Here is a 14,291-nt window from a genome sequence, read left to right as displayed (position 1 = left end):
AGATGCTGAAGTCCTGGGCTTCCCAAGCTCCACATGGCATCTCAGCCGCTTCTCCCTTCTTCTGAGAATCTACTTCTGAGCCTAGAAACCGTTCCGTGCTTTTTTCCCCTCCCTCCAGCATATCTGCTTTGTGTACTTGCCTTTGCACTAACAGCCCCTTCTGAAGGCTGCATCAAGGGTTGCCAAAAGGAGGGAAACAGTTTGAAGCAGCTCTAAAAAAGAAAGGAGTCGTTACGCTTTGTGGGTTGTATGATACACTTAGCTGTGACAGCATGGCTGGCTCAGTCTGGCTGGGAAAGGCGAGTGAGTTCTCACACTTGGCTCCCTAATGTTTAGCTGCTTGGTCGAGGACAGTCTTGTGCTCACCTGGGCTTCACCTCTGCAGCCAGAGAGGCTGCCAGTGCTCACCAAATTCCCAGGGTTTCCAAGTTGAGAGATGCAGCTCACTTCCCCCTGCTTCCATGGTTTGCTCTGTTTGTGCATTGGCAGCAATACGTTTCTCCTGGTTTTGGTTGTTACAATCTTGTTTCACAGATTCTAGCATGTATGTTGTACATTGGAGAAGGTCAGTTAGTAAAAGCGGGTCGAGAACTAGTGAGAGGAACTGGTTGGTGGTGTGCCATGGGGGTTTTGTGCTGCTGGCTAACCTGGTTGGGAAGAAGCAGGAGCAGGTTGGATTTGTAAGCCCGGACAGCCTGTTCTGTAAGCAAACAGCCCTTGTCACAGAAATACCTGGGCTTCTTGCAGGGGACATTGAAACTGGACCAGGTGCTGCAAAATGTTCAGCATCTTCAGATGCCTGGTCCTCAGTATGTGACCTCCTGGCTGGTTTTATTCAGTTGCTTTTTGTCTGTTCAGACCAGCCCCAAAATCCTACATCGGCACTTTCTGCCCCAGTCCTGCACCCTGGCAGGGTGCAGCCATCCTGCCCCGAGCTGGGGTGGCTTTGGCTGGGGCGCTTGGCTGTCCTGCAGAGGTGGCTCCAGCCCACGTTAATGCTTGTGTTTTATGTAAGAAGTAACCTAGCACTAAACTTCTTAATTTTTTTTAAAAATCTGTTCTCCTGCCTCCGAGCTGTGTGTTTGGAAGGGTAAGAACAGGTTTCCCGTGCCATTAGAGGAACAAAAGCTAGAAACAAAGCCTTCGATGTTTTGGAGGGTGGAGGAAGAACACTTTTCAAGTTTCATTAAACAAATGAGTATGTTTATAGTAGAGCATCGCTGCTGAAGCCTTTGAGCACTTAGTTAGCAACAGAAAATCTGGAACACTTGAGACAAACACGATTAAATTTGGATAACTTATGTTCCTGTTGTGTATCCAAACCATCCTTGAAGTTGTTTTATTTAAATAAGTTTTTATGCTTCAGTGACAACAATCAATGGACAATTTGGAAATAGTCATACTTGAAATTTGAGAACACGCTTAAAAATATAACAAAGCGTGGCTCCTGAAGCTGTGGTTAGCATAGGGGTGTTACAGATGCCTGCAAGTAAGTCTTGGAGCTGGCGGTGTTAGTCCGAAAAAGTTCAAGTCCGAAAAGGTTCTGCACTCACTCCTCTTACATAGTACAGACCAGAGGAATTTCTACCAGCAGGTGAAAAACCCAAAACTGCTGAATATGAGTGATCTGGGCTGGCAAAGGCATGTGGCACTTCGGCCACACGCTGGGCACTGAGGATCTGGCTGGGTGCACCAATGTCTTCTGGCTTCTTGTGAAAGTCGACAGGAAGGATCTGGGTCCTCAGGCTTTTTTTTGGCCGCCAGCTCTTTAAAACGTATTCTGGCATCTTGTTGCTCTTCCTGTTGAATCTGGAACGTTTGAAGGGAAGTTTTCCTTTGCACGCTCCCGATGCGTATGGCACCCGGACAGTGGCAAATGCAGGAGACTTGCTTCTCTGCATCAGCTTTGGGCTTGTTCTTGGCTCACAGTTGACTTGGAGACTTCATCAACTTCCAAAAAGGGAAAGTAATCATTTGCTGGGGAGGAAATTCTCTCCTGTTCATGAAGTACTCAGTCCCAAGGCCAAAGTCAGCTGGGTGCAGGACTGGTGTGGAAACTGCCCCAAGCAGGTGACATGCATCGAAAGGCGACGGCACGCGGAGCAGCTTTTCTCTTGGGTAAACAGGAGGAAGGAGGATTTGTTAGGAAGTGGATGTGTTAAATGGCGAGGATATTGTCATCCTGGGCAGGTAGGAAAGGAAGGGAGCTTGTTCCTGTTGGGGATCTTGCTCAGTTTGTTTCCTTGAAACAGTCAAACTACTGGGGCTTCTTTCCCTTGGTCTGTGGGTGATCCCTCTCCCCTTCCAGTTCTTTAAATATTTGCAGGCTGATGGAGAAACATGGGAGGTTTGTTCCCCTTTTGCCTTAAATAGTAGGTTTGATTATTTCTTCCATAGCAGGAAGAGATGAGAATAAACCAGGCTGAATCTGTCTTTGTCTCCTTCTCAGAAAGATTTCTTGATTTCAAGTGTCAGAAGCCTCTGGGACTGAAGTGGCAGCAAGGACAGGGGAACTGATGTCTGTGCAAGATAGGGAGGGATGTTGCAGAAAGCATCTTCACTAAGTGTTGTTTATGGTGGACCTTTAAAGAGAGATGCAATCTGCCTACTTATCTGCTCTTGGAGCTTCTGACAAAGCTCAGAGCGCAGCGCACTCGGAGCAGCCCTGGATAAGCACTGCCACTTGTGAAATAAATAATGCAGCTCTTGCACCGCTTACTCACAATTGACCATTGCTTCTCCCTGTAATTAGATCTGTCTCCTTGAGGGTGTTTTAAAGGTTAGTTAATTAGGTGTAATTGCAGCAGAATAGAAACCTGCTCTGAGGTTCTGCCTGTTTTCTGTAACGCCAGATCCTTTAACAAATTATGGAGTCAGTTCCTATAAACATTGCTGGAGCCAGCGTAATCCTGAGTTACCGGCCTTCCACTCAGCCTGCTTGTTCACTGCTGTTGGTGAAGCAGCCCAAGTGGAGGGCTGGAAAGGGTGCTGCTGGCTTTGGCATCAGTGCGAGTGTGGTTCACATCACAGCAACAGTCTGGGAAATACGTCGCATGAAGCAACGTTAAGTTTTGCTCACGCTGCCAGCATGTTAGTGCTCTCTCAGCACCCAGCACAGGGGGGATGGATGTTGTCTTAGCCCAGACAAATGCTGCATTAACAGGGATCAATTCATTTTAGCTGATCACATTGCAACCCATTGATTTAGCGACTGCATGATCTAAAGAGGACGGCTGTATAGGGACAGCGATGTCTTTGGCAGGTTGCACAGCTGCTCCAGTGTTTGGCTGCAGGAGATTTAGCAGTTCCAGCATGTTTGCACATTTCCCAAAGATTAAAAAATACAACTACTTCTGTAATTAGCATTTTAAAAGAAATTATTTTTTTTTTCTTCAAAGGATGGGTTTAGCCTTGAGAAACAAAGTGGGTTTTTACAAGCAAATGAGTATGTTGGCTCCGTACCCTTCTGTTCAGTGCAGAGGGTAGCGGTGCTGCATCCACCTTTGCATAACCATGAGAGACTTTTACATTGTGTGTGCTTGCTCTGTTAAATTCCTGTGTACCACTTCACGCCAAAGATCTGGCTAAAGATAAAGAGGAGGGCATCTGGCTGAGCCCTCTCCTGCACCTTACTGGCTGAAAATGCCCTCATCTGGCGGGTATGCCTGGGTGGTGCTCGCTTTCTTGCCGCTTGAGTTCAGGGATTGTGTGATTTACAGTACTATTTTTTCCCCCAAAGATAAAAGATGTTCAGAGCAGATTTGGGCTTCTTGCAGACAGAAGAGGGTAGTCAGAGTTATGTGAGAGGTACCTGGATTTACATTCCATATAAATGAGTTTCCTATGTTTAAAGCTCCAAGACCCACTGGATGTTAAGATATTTTTGGTCCTCTGTTTTGCTTGAAAGTCCTCAAATTGTAAATTGGCAGAGAAAGTGTGCTGGCTCGTGTGGTGACTGCTGGCGGGCAGGGGTCTGCTCCTGCTGCCCCACGTGTTGTCCCTGCTGGAGACCCTTCCCACCGGCAGCATGAAGCGGGCCAGCTTGGCGCTGCCGGGCATGGCAGGCCGTCTGCAGACGGAGCCTGGTAAACCAGATTCTGCTACAATCCCGAGACTTCAGATGGGGGGAGGTGGTTTGAGCAGCCTTTTTAAAGGCCAAACAGAAGATAAAGGCTGGCTTTGAGCATGTTTAACATAGCGTGGAGCCTTGCACCAAGGCAGGCAGGGATCCAGGCAGCAGAGCGTGCGGGCAGCAAAGAGGAGCACAGTTCAGCTGGAGAAAATGAGAAGTAGAGGCTGATAGAGAAAGCTCAGCATTGGATTGCAAGCAAAGTTTTATTTTCTGTTCAAGCCCGTGTTCAAGCCAAATGTCCAGATGTGTGGGGAGCGACGTCTGCATGCACTGTGCTTGGTTGTGAAAAGCTGATTAAACAGCTACATAAATGTTTTGGAAACCTTCCTGGCCTGTTGACAGCGGTGGTGAAGAGCTGCTGTTACTCGCTTCCCCTTGTGCATACGCAGGGTCCTTGCCCACCGAGGGGGCAGCTGCTTTCCTTCCGCAGGCTTTCCCGGGGGGCTCCGGGTGGGAGCCGGCCTTTTGGAGGCTGATGCTGGAGCTGCCGCTTCCCTGCCTGGTCCCGCCTCGCTTTGTGTTTCGGTTTGACCACGAAGGCTCCCATTTCTTCTGTAGTGTAAGAGACAAGGGTGAGGTCCTTAAACCGATTAGTCCTCTGTCATATTCCATTCAGGAGAGAAAAATTTCCTATCGGTAAATGGTTTGGGAAGGGGTGGCGGTAAGAACTGCATGGCAGTGGTGTGTGTTTGTGGGAGAGGGCTGTGCAGGGGACCCAGCGCGTTCTTGTTTCATCCCCTGTAGCGGAGCTCTGCTCCTTTTGAGCTTTTGTGATGGTCTTTTGTGCAGCGTGATGGTCTTTCCCTGCACGCAGCCTGCTGACAGCCGCACGTTGGTGTCCAGGGGGCTTGCTGAGCCCAGCGGCAGCGGGGCTGGCAGCTGGAGCCAGCTGGGATGGACGTGTGAAACCATGTGTTCCCCTTGCCCACCACAACCTAGTTGCTGGAACGGCTACTTGAGGTGGGGGTACCCAACCCACCCTCACACTGAGTAGTTGCTTTCAAAGCTCGGGTTTGAGTGCCCCCATGCGCGCTTTTTAAGCTTAAACCTTTGCCTTTCTGTGGAAACAGTTTTTAATAATTGAAACGTGAATGCGTGTCGGACTGCTCGTAGGTAGCTGCTGCTTTTTGCAGTGGTCCCCAGCCAGCGCTGCGTGCTGGGGTGAAGTATGGCAGCAATTCCCCGGTGAAGGTCTTCCTCTGGCAGTTGTGTTAATGGCTCATCTGATGTTTTGGGTTAAAATCAAGGCCCAGCCAGCAATTTGCAGGCTGTGTCACCCAGTCAGAATCTAGACTGGGCTTACTGGTTCTGTTGTCTTTTTCCTGGATGGGCTGGATTGTCCGTGCTGATTGCTCAAGCGGCCAAAACATACCAAGGCAGACACCCGGTTCAACCCGGGTAAGCCTCTGGTGTGCTGTTCCTTATCTGGACAGGTCTCTCGGTGTCCTTCTAACAGCTCTCTGGGTTCTCTAGGTATCTAACATCTCTCTAGGTTCTTTTTGAACATAATCCATGTGGTTGGTCCCTTTGGGGACCTGAGAGTAGAAGTCATCTACTAAGTAGACCTGCTCTTCACCCTCGCCCAGTTTGCCGTGGCTTACCTCAGCGCCTGTCCTGTTACTCAGAGGAGGGAGACGCTGTGTCGGATCCTCTTCAAGGAAAGGAGGGAGCGACTTCAAGGCGAAAGCGTCTGTCTGCTTATCGCCGCCAGTGTGAGACTGCAGGTGCACAAGTTCATGGTGGGAACTGCAGCCTGCTTGCTGGCCTGCCTCGGGTGTTTGGGGATATTTGAGGAATACGTCAACACCAATTCCTCTTCTTTGTCTCCTGTGGGTTTGCTTCCAGCATCTGTGTACAGTGAAGCAGTACTGAAACGCTGACTTATTCCTCTCGCCACAGTGTCATCAAGTGGCTAGCTTACGTGGTGTGGAGGGCAAGCAGTGGCCCTGGAAGCATCGTCCGTGTGAGATACCAAACGACTGCAGGAGCTGAGCTCAGCCAGCTCTGCCTTGTGGGGTGCCTGACTGCTGTGGCCGCTAGAAATCTCCCACCCTCATTTCACCCCTCCAAAGAATTTATTTTTGGAAGCTGATACAGCCCCAGCTTTTGCCAGAATACGAGGGAAAACTTCTGGCAGGCTCAGGGGTTACGAGGAGGGGTGTGGGCTGGCCGGCAACAGCCCTCGCTTCCTTCAGAGGTCAGTGCTTAAAACAAGCACAGTGGATATTTTGTTCTGCTGAATCCATCTGCGATGTGGTGGGGACGTAAGGATAAAAAGAAAAGGCTTGGAGCTTCCTTTTCCTCCAGCCTGCTTAACGGAGCCGCTCACAGCTGGGGCATCCCTCCCCTCCCTGGAAAGCTTCCATTGCGTGGCTGCCAAGCCTTTGTGTGAATTTGAACTTGGGAGTCGCCACCGTTGGCTTTAACTGGGGCTTGAAACCATGTACTGAACTGGTTTCGTTGCGTCGAAGCGAGGAGTCTCCTCTTGCCTGACATGGTGGGGAAGCTGTGGCCGGCCGGTGCAGAATAGCATGGGGCCGGGGGCTGGAGCTTGGAGGGGCTGCTGGGGGTGGGTGCTGGTTGCCACCCAGTCCGGTTGGTTTTGGAAGGCGAAATGCCCTGCCAGCGTGCAGGGCTCTGAAGACGTGCTGGTGTAGTTGGTGCAATGAGTAGTTCTTATTCGGTTGTTGAGGTGCCAGGTGACCTCCCCCCTCCTCCTCCTCCCCAGTCTGCTTCACCCTCTGTGTCCCTCACCAGGAGGATCCCTTCTGGGGTCGTGCGAGGAGCTCACTCTGCCGTTGGGTTGGGCTGTGCCGTGTCCCCCCGTGGGGGGAGCAGAGCCCCTGGCAGCTCTCACCACTGGTTCCGCTGCTGCAGCCTGCGGCCACGCTCAGCTTAAAGCAGATTGACTGCAAGGAGTTTAAACCTCTCACTTTCCACCAGGATTTAAGTCAGCTGTTTAAACAGAGTCATCCTCTGACTCTTTAATGCGCTGTGTTTCTAGGTGCTCTTTCGTCAACGAGACTTTGTAACCAGCTACAAACACACACATTGAGCAAAGCCTGTATTTTAAATATGTCTTGCTGGCCAAAAGCAGGAACCTCCACGTGACTGTGGCCTGTTTTTTGCTTAATGTTGCCGTTTGGTAGAGTGTTAACTTTTGCTTTTGTGCTAATAGGAGCACGGTGTTAACTACTCCGCTCTTGCACATCAGTCTTCAGCTAAAACCAACAAATCTGTGACTTCAGAACTGCGAAGATTTGCTAATCTAAACCAGTTTGAGCCGTAACGCTTGGGGTTCTTCCCAACTGTCCTACATAAGGTAGCTTTTTTAGCCTCATCATCAAAATGAAGAATACTGGCAGTTATGACCCAGGAGCGAGATGCCAGCGCTGTCGTTGGCCATTCCCGGTGTGGGTGGCTCAGTGCCGTGACAGTTCGGGTGTGAGCAGTGCAGTGGGTATCAGGAGGGGGTATCAGAGTAGCACTGAGGGTCTCTGGCATCATTCAAGATCTTGATGTACCCTGTCTTGGCTAGTGTGTGCAGTTCTGGTCTTCATCTTCAAAAAAGATGGGAGGGTGATGGGGAACATGATTAAAATGGCCAAGGGGCTGGAGCAGCTGCCTGGCTGGGGAGGGTGAGTGTGGTCCACAGGGATCATACTTGCACCTCTCCATATCTTTCAGTGGTAGAACTGTGAGACAGTTGATGGAATAGCAGAAAATAGGTGCAGGTGCAGAAGAGTTTAAAAGAAGGCACTGCTGAACAGAGCAGGCAGTGAGCTTCTGGAGCCTGCAGCCCCAGAGGCAGAGTGAGATGCTCATGGGCAAGGATGTCCCCCCTGGCTCGTTACTGTGGGTGCTGGGAGATGCTGGGTGCTGGCGCACAGGACACACAGCCTCTCTCAGGGGCCGGGGGCACAGGCAGGCCCTGCTCATGGTCTGTTTTCTGTGTGTTATGAGCTCTTGTGGGTGTCAGTGGCCACCACACTCAGTCTGGTGGTGGTGTCTCGATGTAACAGTTAATTCTTTTTAAACCTGAGCAGCAAATACAGGCAGGTTTGGATCAGCACAAACATACCACCATGGGCTTGAGCTTCATCAGTTGTGTGGCTATTGGTTGTTTGCGTCCGTAATGTCAGGGTTGTGAAGTTTTAAGAAACGTTTCCCCTTGTTTCCTCCTGCCCACGGCTCAATTTAAATCTATAGGTGGTTCTGTTGCATAAACAAGATACTTGTCCGGCTGCTCTGTCTCTTGCACAAGCACCGGTGTGGGAGAGGTGCCTTGCTGGGGGGTGGGCACGGGGGCTTACACCCTCCTTGTCCCGAGGAGCTGCCCACACTGTGGCAGCGCTGTGAGCAGCCCTGCCTGGCGTGTCCCTGTGTCACTGCGGCTGGACCATTGCAGAAACTATACTTGAGTGTGTCATGATCGTAGCTTACAGGCTTATCGAGTTTGATGAAATGTCACTTGCATTTCTGTTATCTGTATACACAGATAACAAATTAAGCTACAGCCTTTGAACTCAAAGAAGGTGCCAGATGCATTAACTAGAACTGACACATTCCTGAGAGTTGTTTTTATTACTCTAAAATACCTTTGTTTGACATACAAGAAGCCTGACTCACTCAAGTCAATGCGTGGCGAGTTCAGCACTTTTGTTATCTATCAAAAAAGTTCCCCAGGAAACTAGAAAAGATGCTTGTGTTGTCTTCTCCCTGTTGGTGATGGGGTAAGCTGGCGGGTGGGCAAGCCTGTACTATGCTGGGGCTCGTGGCCACCCCCGCAGAGGCACTGCCGGGTGGTTTTTATGGTCCCAGCCCTGCCAGGTGCTGAGCGCTGCTGTGGGGAGGTGGGGTGTCTGAAGCAGAGACATCGCCTGCCTCTCCCAGACGTGTTGGAAACCACGTGGATACATGGGTGAACAGCTCCGAGCTTGTTGCATATCTGATTTCCCTGTATAAACGCATACCTGGGTTTAAGAAAAAAGAAAGCAAACCAACCCCCCTGCTGACACAGAATGAGTCGGGCGGCTCTGAGCACCTTCAAAATTTAAATTGTTAAAAATAATTGAATTGTCTTGGCTTGAGAAGCATCAGTGGTGTAAAGGGTTTTCTGAAGGGTGAGCTTGTGACAGCCTGGAAGGAAGGAGCCAACGGCACCTTTCCTAAGCCTTTGGCTGAACCGTGAGGAGCAGCTGTGGGTTTGCCCTCAGGATGTTGCCGCTTCTCTTCGAGGAGCCCAGATCGTCCTCACTGGGTCTCGCAAGTGTCCCCCGCTCCATGTGCGCCTGCTCCAGCAGCCGCATCCTAATCCTCGCTGGCTGACGTGATTCCTGCCCCCTTGGGCATTGTCTAATTGTGAAAATGTTTCAATTATATGGTCTAAATTTGTAACATGGAGCAGTTCGTTATCACTGAATCCTATTAATTGGGCCCTCCTACTGGGCAGCCTATTACTGAATTTTCCCAATTAAGATAGGACCTCTTTAGAAACCATAAAAATAAACAAACCCCTGGCAGAGCAGGACCGGGTTGCAAGAAGTACTGCCCTAACATATGTTCCAAGACTAACCGATAGTTTCAGCACCAGCCAAGTGCTAATTAACCCCTCCATACTGATTACTCATATTCCCTTCAAGGAGAATGGCCACGCTTTGGTGTCGGTTTAAGAAATTCACTGTCGTTAGCTCAAATCTTTTTCTTGTAAGGAGAAAAAAAAGTGTTACAAGGTGTTTCTCTGATGGAAGATGCTGTTTCCCTGAAGGGCTCTGTGGGTAACCCTGCTTTTGTGTTTGCAGGTAAAGGACCTAACAAAGTACCTCGATCCAAGTGGACTTGGAGTCATCAGCTTCGAAGATTTCCATCGAGGGATCAGAGCTATCAAAAATGGAGGTGAGTTCGCTGCCGTGCTGCGAGTGAGGATGGGGAGACACCGAATCTAACGCTGCAAGGGTTAACCGAGCTGAGAAGCTGCTTGGTGAAGGCAAGCTGGGCTGGGGGGAGAGGTTGGGTGCGTTTAATAGAGTTGAAAAAGGTGGTACAGCGGTTGTGGTGGTGGCTGCGTGTTTTCTGTCTGTCAGGAGAGTTCATTTCTAAACAGATGTTGGAAACAGAAAAGCTGTTGAGGGAAGACCCCTTCTGGTTTGGCGTCTGCTCTCCACTGTGGTTTTGGGGGCTTTGCTGCCCTGACGGAGGAGGGATTCCTGGCTGACATGCCGCTGGAGATGCCTGCCTGTCTGCTGCAGAGCGTAACGCCTTCCCAGCGTGGGGCACTAATGCATTTGGAGGGTCAACGTGCTCAGATGATTTCTAGCAAGAAGCACATTAAACAAGAGCTTTGAACTCACTGACTGGTAGGGGATCTTTAAACAGGCCTGTGACAATCCCCATGTTGCTCTTGATGGGCTTGTTGCGAGTACTTCCAGAGCAGTAGCTCGGTGAAACGTGATGTATCTTTCTGGCTGGTTGGGCATTTGGATTTCTTTGCTGAAGAAAATGATGTTGCTTTTTCAATTTGGGATTAATCTCTAATATGACTGTTAGAGAGTCGTTTTGGGTCAAGCATGTTGTTAAGGGCAGGGTGTGAAAAATGTTAGAAGCCTCCTGCTGAGCAGATGTAATTTTAAATGTGCAAATATGAATTATCATATTGTGCATTAATCAATTCTGTTCACAGCAATGCTTATCTTAAACTTTCATGCAGCAATGAACATGCACCATGTTGTCAGCCCCACACACTGAGCATGTTTTTGAGGACTGATACAAGCAAAGATGGGAAAAGATTGATTATTTCTATACAAACCATGTTGTTTCATGAGTAGAAAATGCTCAGAGAAGTGAGTTCTTTTTTTTTCCTGTTGGTTGTCCATCCCTCCTCCTGTTCCCATCTCCCACTGTGAGCTTATTTGTGCTCAGGACTGTAGTGTTTTATGGCAGGTCTGAAGTTTTCGTGGCTGGTGTAGCTTGACAGTGCAGATGATTCCCAGTTCTCATGATGCAGGAGGAAATGCAGCATGCTATTAATTTGTAATAAATTGCTATTAGAGTAGAGCATGTTTGTGAAAGCTCTGGCTTGTATTTCTCTTCAATAATTCATTGCTCTGGTATTGTGTTATATTAATTGAATGGAAAGCAGATCCAGAAAAAGCTTTTAGGATCTCTATTTATTAAATTTGAAAGAGATTGATATGTATTTATTACAGTGGTTGAGGAAGGCAGAGCTCTCTAACACTGCACAGCATTAAAGAGCTATAAAAGAATCCCCGGACAGGGTACAGAGAGGGGTTTTTTTTAAATCTCACCAGCTGAGTGGCTGCTCACGTTGAAGTGATCTTGAGGATTTGCTGCTGTTGCTGCTATTGAGACAGTCAGTATCGATCATCCCTTTGTAAAGCAAGAAGGGGTTATACTTGCTGCTGGATGTCCCTTTTAATAAGGGTTTTTTAACTAGCTGGGCCTGGTTTTAGCCAGAGGGAGATCTGTTGTGTTTCTTGGTACTCTGTAGTTCTTTGGTCGGCCACTGTACCTTGCGGTGCCTGTCTGAATGTGGGTAAGGGTTTATCTCTAAAGATGCTCCACTTTCCCTCTCCCCCCCTCTCTTGGAGGCTCTCCGCAGGAGAATAGCTGGGATTTTACTCAAGCTGTTACGGTCTAGCTTGGCAAACTGAAGGTGCGGTTACAAAACTAGCAAAACTTGCATAGTCAGCTCCTTTTCTTACGACTGCTTTTGCATTCAGTTAGCCTTTACGTCCAGGGAGGATACTAAACTCCTCGGTCCTAGTCCTGTGCCAGCTGTCAGGTATATTCCCGCTGGCTGAGGAACATGCTGACCTAGGGCGCCTTGAACTTGCCTCTGCCTTCAGTGTGGAGCAAAGCACTGTTTAACCACTCAGCGCTGAAAGCCACGATGCCACCTCTCTGCTGCCATGAAACGATTCTGATCTCTTTGCCACTGTAATCTTTGTCTGGCCAGGTAATGTTGACCATGGAGGGGGGAAGAGCTAAGTGACTTGTATGCTACAAAAGCTGAGTTTGAGACTTCAGTGAGAGTCTTCAGCCAGTTATGGCTGCCTTACCTTCTGCCCTTCCCTAAAAGAAGGCTTGATAGGAAGATGTCCTCGTACACATATTTGTGCCTGCTGCATATATATGTGATTGCCATTAGAGTGCTCTGGGTGGGGGAGTCTGGAGGGCCCCCTGGGGTCTCCCCTCTGCGGGAGGAGGGGAGCCTGTGGCTCTTGGGCGTTGGGCTCAGTTCTCGTGCCCAGCTCCAAGGCGTTCATCAGGAGCAGGCTGGCATGGGAGGCAGGCTCAGAGCTGCTGCTGGGACAGACTCAGCTCCTCACAACCTTCCTGCTCGTGAGGTGGTGTGGCTGCTGGGTGGGACAGCCTTGTCCTCCCCCTGCTCCACGAAGCATGCGGTTTGCCTGCTTTTAAAGTCTGTGTGAATGGTGCCTGGACAACTGGCCAGTCCTGCAACACGTAACTGGCAAAGCAGAGGGGGAAACTGAAACAGATGCTGGCGGCAAGTCAGGGCTGGTAAATAACTCGGAAAGTGGAATATTTATAGCTTTGTATTGTAAAACTTGTCAAGCTGATAATGTGGAGGTAGTAACGATAGCGATGTGAAAGAGGAGACTCTTACAGAGCGTGCTTGAAGAAGCCAGGTAATGTGTGTAATGCCTGGGGAATCCACATCCAGAGGAAAACCTTATTGCACTTGGCTACCAGCAGTGAGATTCAACGGGACATCTTTCTAGTCTGCAGGGAAAAAGAAATGGGGAGCAGCCAGTGTGACTGCTGCGTTCATCATGTTTAGCAGCTACAGTTCATGGGGGATCTTCTCCAAAAAAAACAGGTACGAGGGACTGTACGCGAGCCACTCGGGAAAGGCTTAGGAGTGAGGTTTCTGTCTGTTTGTACGGCAAGGAGCTGACCATGGGACAGGGGTGGTGAGGTGGTGCCTGTAACTGGAAGCCAAGGTGCGTGGAGCAAAGAGCAGCTCCAGTTTGCCGCATGTTGGATGCGGGAACTGCTGGAGGGGGTGTTAGTTGGCAAACAGCAAGTATGGGTAGTGTCAGCCACAGCTGGATGCAAACAAACAAGGGTTGTGCTCGCCAGCAGATTCCTTCCTTTGTCAGATATTTAAAAACCTTTTAAGCTTCAGACACCCGTTTTTTCTACAGAGGCCTCTCAGCCTCCAATAGGACATATTTAACCTCTCCTCTTTGTAGCAGCCCAACACAAAAGCAGTAATGAGTTGTGTAATTCACACACATGCTCTGAGCTGAAACATCTGTAACATCTGTCTTCCGAAGAAAAGCCCTCTGGGAATGGGCTCTGCAGGTACGCCCCTGCATGCAGCGAGATTGCTGGTGGTGTCAGTTCAAATAACTGCTGTGTCAGGCAGGGGAAGGTACCTTGTTGGAGCTGACAGCCTCGTCCGTCCCTTCTGCTTCGGCTTCTGATCCCTGAACAAAGGGGCCCCTGTGCATCGAGGGCAGACAGTGCATCCACTGAGGAATAGATGTGTTTGTGAGCTCAGGGGAGGGCCCGAGGGTGGAAATAGTCAAACCTTTTTTTCAAATGTTTCAACTAAAAGCTCTTTGGATTTGGGAAGATGGAAAATTCAGCTCCAGAGCCAACGCCCAAACCTGGAAGCTATAACAGAGTTCCTGCTTGTGGGGACAGCAGGGCGCTGGCAGGAGCAAGGGGGGGCAAGACTGGGGGGGACCCCTGGCAGTGCCAGGTTCAGGAGCCGGCTGATGTGCCGAACCGACAAGCTGCAGCTCAGTGGATGTACCCCGGTGGGGTTGAATAAGAGGCATTTAGCAGGAGGAGTGTGTTCGGCTTACCGAAGGCATTTGATAGGTTTCCAAAGGGAAAAGTGCGGAGCGAGGCAGGGCTGGGGCGGGCGCAGGGCAGGGTGTTGAATAGCAAATAACAGGCTGGCCAGCAGTCAGGGCTCGGGCTGGGCTGGCTGGCTTGCTTTGGCAGCGCGCAGGCAGGCTGCTGCAAAGAGCCTGTGTGAAAGCGCCGTGCCGTTGCTAATTGGAACTGGCAGCAGCATGAACGCGTAATCGGTGGGAGTCTTTGTGGGGCTGCATCGCTCTGTTCCTGCGAGCAGCCCTGGGAGGGTTTCAATGGGTGTAGCCTC

At 49.9% G+C, this 14,291-nt stretch overlaps 1 protein-coding gene across 3 annotated transcripts in view; it reads left to right on the top strand.

The window, feature by feature from the left end:
- Window positions 1-14,291, top strand: part of RAB11FIP3 (RAB11 family interacting protein 3) — a 77,829-nt gene that overhangs the window by 10,981 nt on the left and 52,557 nt on the right. For all 3 annotated transcript variants that reach the window (XM_055709638.1, XM_055709639.1, XM_055709640.1), the window contains exon 2: window positions 9,934-10,027. In XM_055709638.1, the coding sequence (XP_055565613.1) occupies window positions 9,934-10,027 (94 nt within the window). The remainder of the gene's footprint in view (window positions 1-9,933; window positions 10,028-14,291) is intronic.

This window comes from Falco cherrug, chromosome 4 (assembly GCF_023634085.1).
Source record: "Falco cherrug isolate bFalChe1 chromosome 4, bFalChe1.pri, whole genome shotgun sequence".
Taxonomy (NCBI): Eukaryota; Metazoa; Chordata; class Aves; order Falconiformes; family Falconidae; genus Falco; species Falco cherrug.
The sequence above is the reverse complement of the archived record's forward strand: the minus strand, read 5'-3'. Positions and strand labels throughout refer to the sequence as shown.